Source organism: Physeter macrocephalus, chromosome 18, assembly GCF_002837175.3.
Source record: "Physeter macrocephalus isolate SW-GA chromosome 18, ASM283717v5, whole genome shotgun sequence".
NCBI lineage: Eukaryota > Metazoa > Chordata > Mammalia > Artiodactyla > Physeteridae > Physeter > Physeter macrocephalus.
In genome coordinates, this window is record NC_041231.1 from 83,242,054 (window position 1) to 83,260,736 (window position 18,683).

The window sequence follows — 18,683 nt, forward strand, 5'->3', positions numbered from 1 at the left end:
CTCCTTACGTTGGATATGTGAAATAAATGCCTAACTTTCTTACTGTGACTTAATTATATGTTTTTATTCTATTTACTGAATGCCCTATAGATATATTTCTTCATCTGTGTATCTTAAGCTCCCTATTTCTACGTGGCAGAGACCAAATGTATGTAATTTTCTCTGTGTAGCACCAAACAGTGACCCTGGATAATTTTTATATGGTGCTGGTAATAGTGAGCATACAAAGCTTTCTTATAAGACATCACTGAAATAATGAAAATTAAATGGATAACATGAACATTGTTTCCTTTCAAGGAAAATAGGAGAAAATTTGGCTCATTGATGAAGGTAAGAATGCCACCATGAGCTGGACTTTTTGTGTTTCAGTGATGAACAGCACTTTTCCTTACAAGTGAAACATGTACTATTCAGGATATTAGGGTATCAAATGCACAAATTTTGGAGTCTGGCTTCTGCACCTGGTTTTGCTGCTAACAAACTGTGTGACCTTTGGCAAATCCCTTTACTTTCTGAACCTTAATTTTTTCTCTCTAAATAGGCATGTGAGGGGAAGAACAGATGACCCCTATGATCTTTCTTGGTTGCAAATCTCTACCATTCTGTTGTTCCCTATTAGAGCTGCTGGAAAATCGCCACACAGGCAATGAACTAACCTTGGCTTACTGACTAGGAATCTGTTCATGCAACAACTATTTCACACACACCTATGATGCTGTTGGCTCCTTAAAGCTGTGAGAATATCGCAATGCTCCCCCAACAGCAAATCATCCCCCTTTAAGTAGAGATGCACAATAAATCACCACAAGAGCAAAAAACTAAAGAAACCTACCTGGGCACCACCTGCACTTCCCCAAACCGTGAAATTTTGGAACAGGGTGGGACCAGTGCCATTATCCCAAGTTGGCTGAAACTTAGGGTATACAAAGAGGCCACACCTAGGAAGAAAGATAAAGAGTGAAATTCAGCCAATTTCTGCATTCCAAATGTGTCACTTTTTCCTCATTGGAAAATATGAAACTAAAGGTACTTAATAAAGGAGAGTGAAGAGGAGACTTGCGAGCCTTCTCTCTGACTGTCATTGCCTAACCCTCAGCCTTTCCTTTCTGTCACCCTCTGTGACCTGCTCCTGGATCTCAACAAGACACAGATTGCCATGGTCCCATTCCATTCTCTCAGCCCTTCTAGATTCATCCCCTTCCTAGGAGCCTGGGGACACCCCTGCCTAGCCCTTCAGAACACGAGCCTCACTCTACCATCAGTCCCTTCTAGATCCATCCCTTTGCTAAGACAGCAGATACCAGCCCCTGCAATCCTTGCAACTTTTGTGCTTCTCCCTGAAATGCCTTAGCATTGTGGTATTTTGGATACCTTCTCCCCTCACACCCCAGGGCTGCTGAGAGCTGCTAGATTAAAAACTTCACAATCTTAATAATAATTTCATGACACATGTACTAATTCTAGCCTCAGCCGGCACTTCAACATGGCGGAGCAATGGTGCTTAATCCTTATTCCACTCTCCTTATCATTTCCTATCATTGCAGTATTATTTCACTATTATTAACATAACTACTATCAGAATTATTTATATCGAGGAATTCCCCGGCAGTCCAGTGGTTAGGACTCCATACTTTCACTGTTGAGGGCGTGGGTTCAATCCCTGGTCGGGGAACTAAGATCTCGCATGCCGCACTGCATGGCCAAAAAAATAATAATAATAAATAAACTGTTTAATAGAATTATTTATATCAATTATTGAGTTCCTACCGTATTCGAGATATTCTCTTAGGTGCGTTATAGAAGTCATCTCTAATTTTCACATCAAACTTTCACTAGAGATCTGTCCCTATTTCACAAATAAGGGATCTAACTCTTTAAAAAAAAAAAAAGGCAGTTTACTCAGACAAAGTCCAGATTTGAATCGGGGCCTGACTGATTCTGAAGTTCACATTTTTCCCATGTTTCCCAGTCCTTGCTCTTAGCAGACGACCTTATCCTCTAAATAGCAAAGACTTTGAACGAGACCCTCTCATCTCACAGTGTGCAAGTCACAGGCAAAGAGCCTCTTCTCCAAACTTCATCTCCCCACTCAGCTCCTGAGCTCAGGCACTCTGGCTTCCCAGGTGCCCCCAGTCTGTTGAGAGTTTAATTCATCTCTCCATTGAATTCTCCTCTGGCCAGAAAAGGTACCCTCTGTCCTATGCCCCTTCAAGTGACCTCTCTCTCTTTCCCTTCCCTTCACCACCAAATTTACGATCCAAGATGCTCACTCAGACACATCATCAAATCTCACATGGATGCCAAGCATTACACAACCCTCTCTGTGAGTGTTGTGCAAAAAAATGTTAAATCATAAGGCTTACGCCCAAAATGTAGATGAACTTCCCCCAAGTTACCTCGTACAAGCATATGCACTGTTCCGGGTAAAGGAGAGAAGTGGAGCTTGGGATGTTTGGTTGGTCACAAGGTGAAAAAAGTAGCCATAGCCAGCAGCACACACCCTGTTTCCCTATGGAAATTAAGGATAGTTAAATCATAGTCAGTCCATTACAATAAGGCTGCTGGAAAGAAACACTCTTCTATGTGCTCATTCTGCGTTTTCACCTACTTCCTGCCAAGGTATATTGATATACCTTGGTTCAAAAATACTCATTCCAATAAAGAAGATGTGGTGTGTATCTATATAGATATATATAGATACACACACACACACACACACATACATATACAATGGAATATTACTCAGCCATTGAAAAGAATGGAATAATGCCATTTGCAGCACCATGGATGGATGGACCTAGAGATTATCATACTAAGTGAAGTAAGTCAGACAGAGAAAGACAAACACCGTATGATATCACTTATATGTGGAATCTAAAATACAACACAAATGAACATATCTACAAAACAGAAACAGACTCACGGACATAGAGAACACACTTGTGGTTGCCAAGGGGTGGGGGAGCGGGAAGGATTAGGAGTCTGGGATTAGCTGATGCAAACTATTATACATAAAATGGATAAACAACAAGGTCCTACTGTATAGCACAGAAGACTATATTCAATATCCTGTGATAAACCATAATGGAAAAGAATATGAAAGAGAATATACATATGCGTAACTGAGTCACTGTGATGTACAGCAGAAATTAAACACAACATTGTAAATCTAAAAATATATATATATATATGCTCATTCCTCTTCCTCCAGGCAGTTCAATTTGACTGTACTTTGTCCACCTCAATAGCTGGCATCTCATGTTAAAATGTCCTTGTAAAATTCCACAGTGAGAAGCTTACTTGTGTCACTTCATACAAGCTCTCCTCTTTAGTGTGTAAAAAAGACTCAGGAGTTGGGCTTCCCTGGTGGCGCAGTGGTTGAGAGTCCGCCTGCCGATGCAGGGGACGCGGGTTCGTGCTGCAGTCCAGGAAGATCACACATGCCGCGGAGCGGCTGAGCCCGTGAGCCATGGCCGCTGAGCCTGCGCGTCCGGTGCCTGTGCTCCGCAATGGGAGAGGCCGCAACAGTGAGAGGCCCGCATACCGCAAAAAAAAAAAAAAAAAAAAACCTCAGGAGCAAAGTCGTCCCTAAAGCCAAGTCTCCACAGAGTGTTCTCTCTGATCCTTTGAACAGAAGAAAAAAACTGAGATTATCTGCAATGGTTATTTAATATCAATGCAGATGGTAAGGGATATGCACGTTGGGATGAGACACAGAAAAGGGTTAGAACTGAAAGAGGAAGTTCTGACCCACTCAAGGACAGAGCTCTTCCTCCCAGCCTTTTAGAGAGCTCGAGGAGTTTATTATACTACACTGTGAGTAAGGATTAAGACCAAAGACCACAATCACACCCTTTGAATCATAGCTGTTCTCTGCTTATCCTTTGGTTAGCAAACTCATTTCATCCCATAGCTTCAGCCATTCTAGACTAATATTTTATTGGCTTTAATTCTTAAATGAAAGGACTTTAGGTATTATTAAAGGCAGTCCTCTGAACCTGGGTGACCCACTGGCAGTCATTATATAGCAGTACTCCCTACAGAAGGGGATTTTAGAAGTCTGTTCCTCTCTGCGAGTGCCACATGTTCCACACGCATGTGCACACACACACACACACACAAACACACATACGCACAAGCACACAGAGGCAAGCAAAGTCGGTATGGAAGAAAAACTGAAATAGGATGTTTTAAAACAAACAATACTCAACTCCTGGCTTATGTGAGAGAAGGAACCAGCACCCCAGCACCTGGAGGCCGTCAGCCTCTGGGGAAGTATGAATGAGGGCCAGAGTTGACACTGAGACGGGCGGCCTGGCCAGCAGGCAGCAGCTGGGACCTGGCCAGGGGAGCCAGCACTTGCTGACACAACCACAGGTACCGTTTCCTGAACACCAGCCGGTAGTTCACTGTGGGCACTGAAGGCTCTCTCACCCTGGGTATCTGTAATCCACCAGCCATGCCTCCTCTTTCACTCCATTACAGAACGCCTTCTTTCTTTGTGCACTAGTGGCCCATTCTTTACTGCACTTCATTGTTTCGGATTCTAAGCATTTCTCCAATCTTCTGAGGCCACTTAAAATTCCAATCACATGTCTTACCACATACTAAAAGTGACTTTTGGACATCATTGAATATGAAGCTGAATCACTATTCAAGATGCTAACGTGACTTCAGGACACCCGGGCCATCTCTAGGACCCCAGTTATCTTGGGGTGGCAGAGGCTGGAGCTGTGGTAGTCAGCCAGGGATGATATTGTTCCCCAGAGAGCATCTGGAAATCTCTGGAGACCGTTTACATTGTCACACTCAGAGGGAGAGGGGTTTTACTAGTAGTAAGTGGATAGAGACCAGTGATGCTGTTATATAGAGGACAGCCTCTCACAAATGTGAGAGGCCCCAAATGTTAATACAAGCATGGTTAAAAAAAAAAAATGTCTAAAGTCTTAACTTGTTTTGAAATAACCCATACCCACTTTCCAGTATCCCATCTCCAAATTTTGATGGAAAGACCAACCTAAATATAAAAAAACATGGTTAATTACAATAAGAATACTTTGACAGTTTTTACTGGGAGGGTATTTATATCTTTTTAAACAACCAAATCTGCCACTAGACACTCCCCCAAAGAACACTTATTGGCATTGAATCAGTTATCTCAATTCTTCCCTCGTGCTAGAAAACAAGACATGCACTTATGATCCTCAGTTTTGGAATAATCACTGTCATTGGGCTGGCAAATACAAGCATCCAATAGAAGCACCAAATACAAGTGCCCTCATAGAAACACAAGCAAGTAATATGGCTGTTGATTCTGTTATGATTACACAACTGGAACCTTCCTCGGGGAAGCACATATGGAGCTCCACCTTCCACATAGCCGGCGTTGAGTGGCTGTGTCTCTACCACCCCCATGAGCCACGAGAAAGGCCATGAGTATATAAGAATTGAGGGTTAGGGAATGGGGGCTTCTGAAACACCCACCTTTTCTGCAAGTATACAAACAATAAGAAAGGTGCACTGGGACTTCCCCGGCGGTCCAGTGGTTAGGTCTCTGCACTTCCACTGCAGGGGGTTTGGGTTCAATCCCTGGTCAGGGCACTAAGATCCCACATGCCTCGCAGCACAGCCAAAAAAAAAGAAAGGTGCACTAGAGGCTAGAAATGATCATCACGCTTGGACGTACACCTCTATTTCATTACCAACAAGATGCTAATTCATTACCATGACTCCACGAGGAAGGCAAAGATTCAAACATATGCAGAATATATTTCAAGGACTTCATCCTTATTCATCATCTTGGCCATACAGGTGCTCAGAGAGCATGTATTTTGAATGAATGAACAGATTTGTTGAATCATCTTCCCTTGTGTCAACAGTATTTTTGGAGCATCTGGGTGGTCATATATAAATGCTTTCCAAGGGCATTTATAGTTGGGCAGGATATAGCAACTTTGGTCTTCTGTTAGCCAATAAGGCTCACTTTTCTTTTAAAAGAAGCACTTGAACAGTCAGATGACATTACTTTCCAGTCCTTTTTACTCTGCATTCCAGTTGGGTATGCTACAAACGATTTGTGAGCAGAAACCACATATGTATGCAGGCAGCCGGCGGCTTGTGGGGAAGGGTTTAAGGCAAGCAGGGAATTTTGTGTGGAAATCAATTCTTTGCGGAAGTCAATGTATTACGGACATTCAAGCAAGAGAAATTCCAGAGAGAAATTAACTGCCCAAGTAAGCCAGTTCCTTGTGGTGTGCATCTGTAGTCACTAAAAAAAAAGTGAGTTAACCCTTCAGGCAGCTCTTAAATATACATTAGCTGTTGAGTGGAGAGGGCTAGAGAGCTGAAATCGGCCTTTAAACACAGAATTCCTTACAAAATTGATTCACAAACCAGAACAAATTCCCCTCAAATTAAATGGATGTTTTCAAAGGGCTGGTCTTCAGGGGGTTTCTGTTGGCTGTTCTAAACAGGGGTCTGGTCATGGGAAATGTCCAATGCCCACAGACACATGGGATATTCTGGAGCTCTGGGAGTGAAGAGTCTCTCGCTGATGGAGAGCAAAGACCTTCCAGCCTGAGGTCAACACAGGTTATGTCTCCTGGAAAGACGAAGCCTCTGGACAGATAAGAAACACCTATAACGGAGTCAGAGACTCAGATGCTGGAGTGCGGTGGGGAGACAGCCTGGAAATGAAGTGCTCCGGACACTGCAAGGTGATGCATGCAAAGCCTATCTAAGGAGTATACAAAGGAATATTCCAAGTTCCTCATACATTCAGATGGGAATATCATGTTGAGTCCTCACTAGCAAGAAGGCACAAAGCTCAGGTTTTGCTTCTCAGAAAAACTGCCCTGGACCTGGCTTGGCAGCAGCCTGGACAGAGAGGCAGGCAGACCATTTGTGGCTATGAAAACTAAAAAGGAATATCGCACTTGAAATCCCCTTATACCAAGCAGGGTTGATGGCGAGTGCACTGTAAAGACGGCTTCCTGGGAGCCCAGGTGAATTCCATGCACTGGGCAGAGGATTTGGTTCTAGGCCCTGTGTCCGAGCATTCCAGGAACAATATACAACCACAAATAACTGCAGAGACTTAATTAAGGATCAGTTCCGTTTCTTCCTGCCTACCTGCCAGGCCAGAGATTTTTTTTTTTTTTTTTTTTTTTTTTTTTTTTGGTACGCGGGCCTCTCACTTTTGTGGCCTCTCCCGTTGCGGAGCACAGGCTCCAGACGCGCAGGCTCAGCGGCCATGGCTCACGGGCCCAGCCGCTCCGCGGCATGTGGGATCTTCCCGGACCGGGGCATGAACCCGTGTCCCCTGCATCGGCAGGCAGATTCTCAACCACTGCGCCACCAGGGAAGCCCCAGGCCAGAGATTTTAAGGTCAACTTCTGTATGTAGGAGAGAGGGTTTAGGCTTTCTGGATTGGTTGCCCAGCCACTAGGATTAGGTCACCTTCACGTCTAAATAAGGACTTTCATTTACATAACAGTCTTGTCCCAAATGTCCATTTCCAGGTTTTGTCATTGCTCTATGGCAATGGTTATGGTTATGTTACCATTGGGGGAAGCTGGGGGAAGGACACACAGGAACTCTCTGTTCTATTTTTGCAACTTCTGAGTCTAAACTTATTTCAAAATTAAAAGTTTAAAAAAGAAATAGCCTAATGCATCACAGTAATACAGTGGCTTTAAAAAAATGTTTTGCCAAACTGCAAGGAAACTGAAAAGCAAGGTGGGTAAAGGGGTCACAAATACTGAGCACATGCAAGGCTTGGCTCCACCCTCTTAAGGGGCAGTCAGCTCTGAACCACTCACAGAACAGAACATAAACGCCATGCCCCGTGAGACAGTTCCTCACAATATAAGGGATATCTCTCTCTTGAGCATCGGAGCAACACTGGAAGAGGAGAGGTTTCTCACACACACACACACACACACACACACACACACACACACACACACACCCCTCACCACTACCACTGCCACCCTTATCATTGTTGTTGTAGCCTCCTTATTATCACTTTGGGATAGAAATATATTTCTAAAATATATTTTTCAAAGCACTCTGTGTATCATCCACATAGGACACACCTAATAAACACTAGCTTACTGTTTGCCCACTGACTGAAATGACCTTCGCTGGCACTAAGAGAAGTGGCTGATTTTTAGGTTCTGACACATACTCCCAGTCACACCTATGTCCTTGGTTGTGGCACACTCCAGACAATAGACTATGAAAGAGACAGCACAGTGGAACCCCAGTGGCGCAGCTGCAAAATTGGAGAGGACTGTGCAAAATTTAACACTGAGAGGTGAATTCCACAGGATCTAAATGCTGACACAGATGAAACATTTTACTTGTCAGTCATCAAAATGATTGTGGGATCTTGGAATCTATTCTGTATTTTACTTTTTCTTCCCCCTATTCTTTGATTATGGAATTATACCTACAGCCATTCATTCATTATATTTCATTAATTTTTACTGAGCAACTATTACATTTCAGATGCTGTGCTAAGGTCTAAAAGTTAATAAGTTAATGAAAAGAGAACTACAGAATTTTAAGATCATTGAAGATGAAAATGTCAGGAATTTACCTAATGAATATACTTAATGAATTTACATTACCAGCTTAACTAAAATCTCATTCTCCAAACACATGCATTGTATTATTTTTCAATTTTGTAAAGTGGTAAAGTAATAAGAGGAAGAAAGTAAATGGATGGAAAGGGAAGGCTTCTAACAGAGAACAAACAATTTGTTTGGTGCTCAAATTTTTCATTGCTTTCTAGGCACCGTTCTGCAGGTCAGTCTGCAAAGACTCAAGTGACCTATAAGTTTGTAGGCGGCTCTCCGGTTCTCTGCACCTATATAGCCAGCTCATTTCTTTTGTTTTGTTTTGCTTGTTTGTTTTGTGTTAGTTTCAGGTGTACAGCAAAGTGATTCAGTTATATATACATATATATATGTATGTGTATATATATATACATATATATATATATTCTTTTTCAGATTCTTTTCCATTATAGACTATTGCAAGATACTGAATATAGTTCTCTGTGCTATACAGTAGGTCCTTGTTGTTTATCCACTTTATATATAGTAGCTGGTATCTGTTAATCCCAAACTCCTAATTCACCCCGCTCCCCCCTTTCCCCCTTGGTAACCATAAGCTTGTTTTCTGTTTGTGAGTCTGTTTCTGTTTTGTAAGTAAGCTCTTCTGTATCATTTTTTTTAGATCCCACATATAAGTGATATCATATGGTATTTGTCTCTTTCTTTGACTTACTTCACCTTAGTATGATAATCTCTAGGTCCATCCATGTTGCTGCAAATGGTATTGTTTCATTCTTTTTATGGCTGAGTAATATTCCATTTTATATATATATATATATATACCACATCTTGTTTATCCATTCATCTGTTGATGGACACTTAGGTCACTTCCATGTCTTGGAAGCATTGCAAATAGTGCTGCTATGAACACTGGGGTGTACGTATCTTTTCGAACTAGATATACGCCCAGGAGTGGGATTGCTGGGTCATATGGTAACTCTATTTTTAGTTTTTTAAGGGGCCTCCATACTGTTCTCTGTGGTAACTGCTCATCAGCTCATTTCTTACTAGTCAAGTAGTGGCCAGAACACCCACCCAGGAGGCAATGAGCTACCCAGTGAAGCAAAGCCAGGCAGCACCTCTGACACTCAATGTGGGATTTAGATACATTCCAGCCTCCTGAAGGAAAATGACCTGGGCAACCCTGAGGGTCTACTACTTCAGAGTAATCAAGATTATGTTACCCAAGAAACTAGGCAAAAACATAACTCTTTAGTCCCCAAAGCTTGCTGGCATAATTGTGCAACAAGCCCTGTGGTCACCAACAAGTTAAACGTCACTCTCATTGTTCTGCGTCTACAGGTTGGTTTCCTTCAATCCATGCACTGCTGCCTCCTGTCCTCACTGGCACATTAGCTGCCCCCATTAGGCACCGAAAATAGTGTGTAAGCACTGTGCTTGGAATAAAGGTAATTAAGAGTCTGGCGGAGGGTTGAGGAGATAGCCATGACTTTTATTATTCAGCTGAAGGTAATTAAAAACAGATGATCAGAGAGGGAGAAGTTCCTTCTTCCTTCTCTCCGGTCCTCAGAAACTTGGCAAACTGTCATGACACAGTGGGTACTCGGAACCGAGTCCTGAAGAGTGAGACCCTTAACCCTTTCATAGATGGTCCATGGGACAAAATTATTGGAAAAGAAGAAACTAAATGGCCTTCCCACTACTCTGATGCAATTCCTCATTCACGGATCTATGGTTAAACTACCAGAAAAATTAATTTCTTAAAGTGTTTAGAGAGAAATTTACCAAGAAGTAATGTTAAGTTGTATTAAATAATGGGATAAAAAAAACAAGGCCATCAGAGTGTATAGCTGACCCTTGAACAATGCAGGGGTTGGGAGTGCCAACCCTCTACGCAGTCAAAAATCCGCATATAATTTATAGTCCACCTTCCATATATATGATCCCTTGGTGTCCATGGTTCCACGTCCAAGGATTTAGCTAACTGTGGATAGTGTGGTAGTGTAATATTTACTATTGAAAGAAATCCGAGTGTAAGTGGACCCATGCAGTTCAAACCCGTGCTGTTCAAGGGTCAAATGTAATTCATTCATCCTGGAATGTGATGTGATCTCACACAACTCATGACTCTGCTGACCCTCAGTTTTGAACACTCTTAAAGGGCAACAATATGACCACATTAGTATAGTAACATAGTGAAGATTTAGTAAGTAATTATTATTGGAATCGAGACCAAATTCAGCAACTACAGCAGATGGCTCAGGGAGATATTTTAGTTTGCATTAATCTAAATTACCAGAAAATAATCAATATCTACTTTGTTTTGCTTTGTATAAATATTGCTTCAAAGGGTGTTCACAGGAATTCTGAGGGAAGTGATAGCATTTATCCTAAAGCACTGTTTAACCCAAAATCATAAAGTAGTTTCCTGTTACCATTGTGCAGCTAGTAGATGCTGCTTACCACACCACTGATGCTGCCACTCTGGATAACTTCCAGAGTGAATTTTATGCCTCTCATTTCTGACCGTCCTGGGAGCTGAAGATCTTACCTCTACAACATTGGTGGGATCGCGGATGTAGATACCAGAGGGTGTCACCATTTCAGTACTGGAAAGTCCCTCGGCGCCAGAAACACTGATGATCACGTTGTTTCTTATTATATTCCTCTGTTCTGACCAGTCTAATTTAAGAAAAGGGGATTCACCAACATAATTAAAATGTACTCAGCTCAACCTTCTTATTTCTACTAATACACGTTATAGTTCTCATCATGCATATATGTATATGTATATATATAAACATCTAGTGTGTTCAACAAATTTAAGATATCTAACATACTGCCAGCAGGCTTGTCTATAAAATGTATGATGACTTAAATGGATGGTAACAGTTTTAAAACCAATTTACATATTTACCATTTTCTCTTCCAGGAGTAACCTCCCAAGGGATATACCTTATCTCGGGGGATGTACCTGAGAACAAAAGATTATGTTAGCTCAGCACGTTTCAGGCCACCCAGGAAAACGAGAGATGCTGAAATACTATTTCTTTTTTTTTTGGTGTGGCTTGTTTTGATTTTGTGTTGTGTTTTTATCTATAAACCAGACAAACAGATTCAGATTATGTGAACTTTTTAGTTCTAGAGTATCATGAATCCGAAGCTCATTTTAAATTAAAAAAATAATAACAGAGATAGATCTACCGTTTTACTTCTTAGGAAGAGTCTGTCTTCGTAGTTAAATGTCACACACCCCTGTGTCAGGTCCAGCCCCATCCTTAGCTGTTTGAATTGGTCACCAGCCATCTGAATGCCCTTCTCTTCCCCTGGAAGAGCAGGAATGTCCTGGATGAACAGGCTGGACAAGACCTGAGACCCTCACAGTCAAACCAGAGGTTTGAAATAGAAGAGAATAAAAGAGCACGGGCCGTGCTACACAGAGATCAGCCACTTACGTGGTATCCACACAGAGCAACCCCACAGACCCTCTTTCTTCTAGGTCTTTAGGTGTCTGGGCTTCCCATGTCACTTCATGAGTCTGAGTTTGCAAACTCATCTTGCATGGATTGAGTACATTATCTAAAATGCACTGACAGATATTCTAATTCCATCACCTGTAATGCAGTAGATGTCAAGAGCCTCCAATTCACGATATCCAAGCACTCAAGGCCAAATTCCTCCTGCAGGTTTTCTTCCTTGCCTAGTTAATGTCTATTCCATATAATTGTTTCCTCCTAAAATAATATTGTTAGGGTACCTCCCTAAATTTCTGCTCCAGGTTTCAAAAAACTTTTCCCTTACAGCAACAAAAGTAAGAATAAGCAAAGTCAATGCTCCACATGTTAGTCTGACTGCCCTGTAGCTGTCCTTTTCCAATCAAAAGATTTTCCTTCACCTGATGACTTCTATTGTCCTTAGCTCTTTGCCTTTTCGAGGAGTTAGTTTACATGATCCATAATTTCCCACTAAACAGTTTCCCTCTCAGGGTTAGAAACTTTCTAGCGTTTATCTTAACAGATCATTCCTAAATGAAACATACACATTTTCTCACTGATGATATCACAGAATTTATTTAAATAGAAAACACTATCTAACAAGTACAGTTAGAGTCTTACTTTCTGTGACAACCTCTGATTTGCTTTTTTATTCCGATATAACCAAAGACCCGTTGTTCATTAATACATTCACTTCTTTCAACAAATATAACTCCAAATGCACTAGTTAAGGTGTTAAGTGCGAAGGGGACAATGTTCACATGAAATCTGGCGGTAAAACACATGATCAGAAACGTGATATATAATTTTTAAATCAATAAGTAATGATTGTTGGTAAAAGAGCTCAGACAGACAGACTTGCCTTGGGAGTGTGGGAGAGACACTCTTACAGGAGGAGAGTGAGCGGTATGAGCAGAAGGAAAGAGCCGTGCAAAGGCCCTGATGCAGGAGAAAGCGTGGTCTTTGGAAAGAATTAAAAAAAAATAGGTCCGTGCAGTTAGAGTACACAAGGAGAGGACAATAGCAGGATAAGTGTACCAAGGTTAATAAAGGCAAAATCACTAAGGGAGTCTTTTAAGCCAGAGTAAGGATTTTGGATTGTATTCTAAGAGAAATAAGAAGTTTTTAAAGGGCTTTAAGGAGAGGAGTGACACGATGCAATCTGAGATTGTTAAGGATAATTCTAGGCATCGCAAGGGGAATGAACTTTAGGAAACAAAAGTGGATACAAGTGACCATTTAGAAGATTCTTGAAACATGGGCTTCTTCAGCAAGCCACAAGAGCAGCAAAGAACAAAAATCAACAGTTTTAACTCCTTGTTCAACATCCAGGTTTGACACTCCATGAGACTGCACAGAAACCTATTTATGTGACTTTGAATTGTTGTTAAAATTACTGACAATAAATTTTAAAATCTCCCGTTATATATTTATTAACCTGAACTGAAATGCCATCTTTAAAAATCAGTTTCCTCAGAAACAGACCCAGAGACAGAGAACAACAGACTTGTGGTTGCCAAGGAAGGGGTGGAGGAAGGAAGGATTGGGAGTTTGGGATTAGCAGATGCAAACTATTCTATAGGATGGATAAACAAAAAGGTCCTACTGTATAGCACAGGGAACTATATTCAATATCCTGTGGCAAACCATAATGGAAAAGAATATGGAAAAGAATATATATATATATGTATAACTGAGTCATTGCTGTACAGAAGAAACTAACACAACGTTGTAAATCAACTATACCTCAATAAAATTTAAAAAATAAAAATCAGTTTCCTATTGGTAAAGCTTAGTTAGCCAATCAGTAATGACTACATTTAAAATTAGAATTTTTAACTACGGCCTATTTCTAATGATCAGAGGCTAAAGTTTTTACAAATTGGAAATTTAAATTTGGGGATGATTCCTTTTATAAAATGATGTGTCCTCCACCAGAATGCCAAATTTAAACAAGCTTGTTTCACTTACCCACCAGCAGTGTGTGGCCTAAAATATCGTAGAACACGTTACTTTCCACCTTCAGGCCCAAGGTCCTGGACATGCTGAGGCCTCTGCTGAAAGATCGCCACACGGTACAGCCCTGCATGTAGGAACCTGAACAGTAAAGAGGAAGGTAAAAATTAGATGGGAATCTCGAAGGTTCCTCACATTCTGTTAATCATCTCCAAAGCAAGCTAGACTATAACTAAGAACATTCTCCCACGCAACATATAAAACTCAAGAAATAAGGAGTTGGCAGCATAAATCAAATCAAGAAAATGGGCAGCACAGACCAAGGTACCTCAAAGATACCAAAGATAAGGAGCGTGGAATCCAAGGACCACGTGTTAGTAAAGAAAACCACCTGAGAAAGAGACAGTATGGCCAAACCACAGAGGAATGCGTGGCCGTCAAGATTTCCAACTGGCCGTCATCTTTGGTATCTACTCTAATCACAATATGGTGGACAGCAGCTCAAAAGATGTTAAGGACAATGTGAAGAGCACTGTTTATGGACCAACACTGATCTCTGAAAACTGCCTCTGGCATGAGGAGAGGTATTTCCTGAGCTATGAAGTAATTTTTTTTTTGCGGTACATGAGCCTTTCACTGTTGTGGCCTCTCCCCGTTGCGGAGCACAGGCTCCGGACACGCAGGCTCAGCAGCCATGGCTCACGGGCCCAGCCGCTCTGGGGCATGTGGGATCTTCCCGGACCGGGGCACGAACCCGCGTCCCCTGCATCGGCAGGCAGACTCTCAACCACTGCACCACCAGGAAAGCCCTATGAAGTAATTTTTTTAATTGAAGTATAGTTGATTTACAATGTTTCAGGTATATAGCCAAGTTATTGAATATAACCACCGTTGAATACGGTGGTTTGTGAAACTGAAGGGGAAATACCCTCTACCATATTAAGAGACATTGACATTTTAGGAAAACCATTACACTGGCTCCATGGCATATTTTATGATCCCCAAATCAATGTATGTGGACTGAATCAATCAATGAATAAATATTTACTGAGTATCAACTATATATTTCAGGAAGTGTGCCTTGTGCCAGAGACATAAAGATGAATAAAACTAAGTAAATTCTGAACTTGTGTATCTTGAGTCTGATGGAGGAAACTCACATTAAAATAATAAAAATGTATTATTTGGATAGTAAAATTATAAATCCTCAAAAAGGAGTTTTGTATTATTTCTAGGTAGTGAGAGAGATTATATCAATACCAAATGTTTGAAGTATTGGAAAAATGACTTTGGATTATGTAATAATTTGACTTTTAAACTGGGACTCTCAAGAAAATTCTCAACTGTGATGTCCCCTAGACACAGAGCCTGTAGATTCCCCTCGACCTCAGCTCCCCCAGTACCAGATGCCTTCACATCAGTCACCAATGAGTTAACCCATCCATACCCACTCACGTAGGAAACACTGCCTGCTGCAGACTTTTCCGGACTCCAGACCTCCACCATAACGTCACTCCATCAGAATACACCTGCCCATCTGAACAACCAGGAAGTACTAATGTGTTTACAGAGCTATCTATTGTGGGTGGAGGTCAGGGCTTGGTAAACGTTTAAAAGCAGCTTGCATGCAAAGATTCCAACACTCTCCAATTCCAGTAACTGGGGACAGTTGGCCATACAGGTCATGGGAGTCTGTACGGCATGAACCAATAAAGGATTCCTTGGCAAGCATGCCAGAAGTCTCTAACCTCTGCGTTAATGGGTTTCCCCCTCCCAGGAAACACATTTGCATTTTAACAGAGACCTACAGGAGATAATGTATTAATTGAGTGGATTTCAAACTTTTGTTAAGCACCGACCCCTTTTTCAAATAAAACTTAATGTATATAAATAAATAAAAGTGCAGGTACTCTGAAGCAGAGGTTGAGGAGGCAGATTAAGTGAATTTTTGATGGGGGGGGTTGATTAAGTTCATTGATAACTCATATGTGACTACTCCCCTCACTCCTACTGGAACTGGCCCACATCAAATATTCCTCAGCATCATAAGCACCATGAGACCGAAGAAACAGAGAGAGGGACACAAAGATACTGAGGGTCCTAATGTACTAGGGAAAGAGCCATGTGAGGAACCATCCTCCTGTAGGGGTGTAAAAATAAATAAATAAGGTGGAAGAGGTCTGGAAAATTAGGATAAATAGACATTCTTGGCATGCAGATGATTTGAAATAAGAAAAAAAAAATGCTGCAGCTGGCTAGCCAGGATCTTGCTTTCAATGACCTCAAGGATTACTTTGTCATTACCTGTTGAAATCCTAGCTCCTCTCAAGGCCCACCTGAACCTCCAACACGCCCTGATGTGCTTTGCCCGGCATCAACCCCCAGAGCACCACCCTATCAAGGAAGGCAAAGCTTGCATATGTGTGTGCTGAGGTCTGGGGAGCATAACTGTGAAACGGAGCTGCTGTCCTCATCACTCCGCATCTGTACCCAAGTCTCTCATCTCTGTATATCAGATTCTGGCATTGGCATTTTGCCCTGGATGCTCCCACATCCCTCCAACTTTGATCTCAGAGCCTTTATCAGTACATCTGGTCATATTCTTCTTTTCTGATTCTGATCTTTTTTACCTACTTGTTCCCACCTGCCTTGGATGTCTCCTACTTCCTTCCTATCTCTTCAGGTCTGGCCAAGATCTGCACACTCTGCCCACTCTATAACCCCTGGAAGAGTGCCTGGCTCTCAGCCATTCTCTCCCATTTTCCCAGCAGGAGATTCCTCTGCGTTAGGACATCTTCACGGAGTGCTTTCCACTAGCCTTGATTGATGATTTACACTATTCAATGTCAATCTGCCTGCAGTCACAAAGCCAGTAAATCATAGTGGCAGGATTCAAAACACGGATTTGTGTGGTTCCCTCCACATCTGTTGTACCTATAGTGACATTTCTCAAAGGGTACTCCTTGGACTACTTGTTCCAGAATCAGAAGGTTTGTTAAAAATTCAGACCTCTAGGCCCACTTTATATCAGAATTTGTCTCAGCAGGGTCTCTAAGTGAGAATTTTAATAAGCTCCCCAAGTGACTTTTTAGGCATGTGAAAGTTTGAGAACCACAGATCTAGGGTATAGTTATCCATCTCTGATCCCCCCATGTCCCCACATACCACCTACCAGGACCCCCTGCATGGAGAGTCTAGAATATGGGAGAGGAAAGAAAAATGAGACGTTATGCCTGGGCCTCCTTACCTCTCAGAGCTCCCACCAGAGTCAGCGAGCTCACATGCTTACAGAAGCCTTGCCCCAAGTCCCGGAACTGCACTCCCTTCAACTGGACCCAGCTGGGCTCCTTCGGAAAAGACTGAATGATGACTCTGGCCCCCAGATCCCTGGATCCCAGCATCTTCTCACTTTTGAAATACAAACAGTTCTGCAAATCACCTGAAACACAGAACGAAGTCAAGGGGAGCAGAAGTACGTACAATATGCTTCGGGACAAATCTCCCAGTACGAAAGGCACTCTTGGCACAAAGGGCAAACCGTGATTGTTTATTTCGTTTAATAATCTTACTTCCCTTTTACTTTGATTCTCCTCTTTGGATTATTAATTAAAACATCCAATAACTAGGACATGATGTTGCCTTCACTCTATTATTTCCAGAAGCCCCCAAATCAATCACCTTCACTGCTGTCACAAAGAGGATGACTAGAACCCACAAACCCAACCTAAATAGATGCTTATTTCAGTCCAAAAGATCCCCCGGAGGGAGTGTGCAATCAAACGACCCTCTCGTGGTGGATAATTGTAGGGAAGAGATGTGAGCGCTGAATGTAACCACGGCTCCTTTTAGTCTTGAGATGTCCAGTGGGGCTTTCCCGATATTTTGCCGCTTTATGGTTTGGAGGCACAGCAATCATGCCACTGAAGAAATGGCAGAGGGCTCCAGAGGAGTGACTGAGCAGCCCCCCACACCAGGGCCTCCTTCCCAGCAGAGCCCCTAGTGAGAACAGCAAACAGCATGAACATAGTACCACATGCAACTACCAAAGTGCTGTGACCTCAGGGTCCAGACGCTTTGTGTTGACACATGGCATTTGGTGGTGTGGACTGACCTCAGGATGGAGAAGAAATCATCTCCTGAATTAACTCTTTATTATCCAGGTTAATAAACCAAAGAAGAAATGTCACTAATACCAAATGATGGACCATTCAACAGTCATTTGCCAGCACCCAAAGGACAAATATATGAGGTGAATAAAGAGGTGTTTTATATTTGTACACTTTGTCACAATTTTGATTATATATGACATTGATCCATAATGTTTTCCAGTGTCCAGGCCTCTTGTTATTGTGTTTGGCTACCTTGTTCCCATACTTGAGCCCCACACAAAGAAGAGGTGAGTGACATATTATTTTTTTAATAAGGGTCTATGAATTTTGTTTTATTTTTAGAATTGTTTAGTAATGTTTAAAAGTTGTGGTGTAACTAGGGGTTTTTTTTCCATTAGGAGACAACAGATTTACACTGGTGTAAACCTAGAAGCATGGTCTCTCTCTCTTTTTTTTTTTTTTTTTTTTTTTTTTTTTTTTGCGGCACGCGGGCCTCTCACTGTTGTGGCCTCTCCCCGTTGCGGAGCACAGGCTCCGGACGC

The 18,683-nt window shown here is 41.9% G+C and overlaps 1 protein-coding gene across 1 annotated transcript in view; it reads right to left on the reverse strand.

Moving 5' to 3' along the window:
* Positions 1 to 18,683, reverse strand: part of PKHD1 (PKHD1 ciliary IPT domain containing fibrocystin/polyductin) — a 429,330-nt gene that overhangs the window by 229,035 nt on the left and 181,612 nt on the right. Inside the window, exons 39-44 of the mRNA XM_024121891.1 lie at positions 17,280 to 17,471; positions 14,048 to 14,173; positions 11,500 to 11,556; positions 11,134 to 11,264; positions 2,397 to 2,509; positions 833 to 938 (exon numbers count right to left, since the gene is read on the reverse strand). Coding sequence (XP_023977659.1) covers positions 833 to 938; positions 2,397 to 2,509; positions 11,134 to 11,264; positions 11,500 to 11,556; positions 14,048 to 14,173; positions 17,280 to 17,471 — 725 coding nt within the window. The remainder of the gene's footprint in view (positions 1 to 832; positions 939 to 2,396; positions 2,510 to 11,133; positions 11,265 to 11,499; positions 11,557 to 14,047; positions 14,174 to 17,279; positions 17,472 to 18,683) is intronic.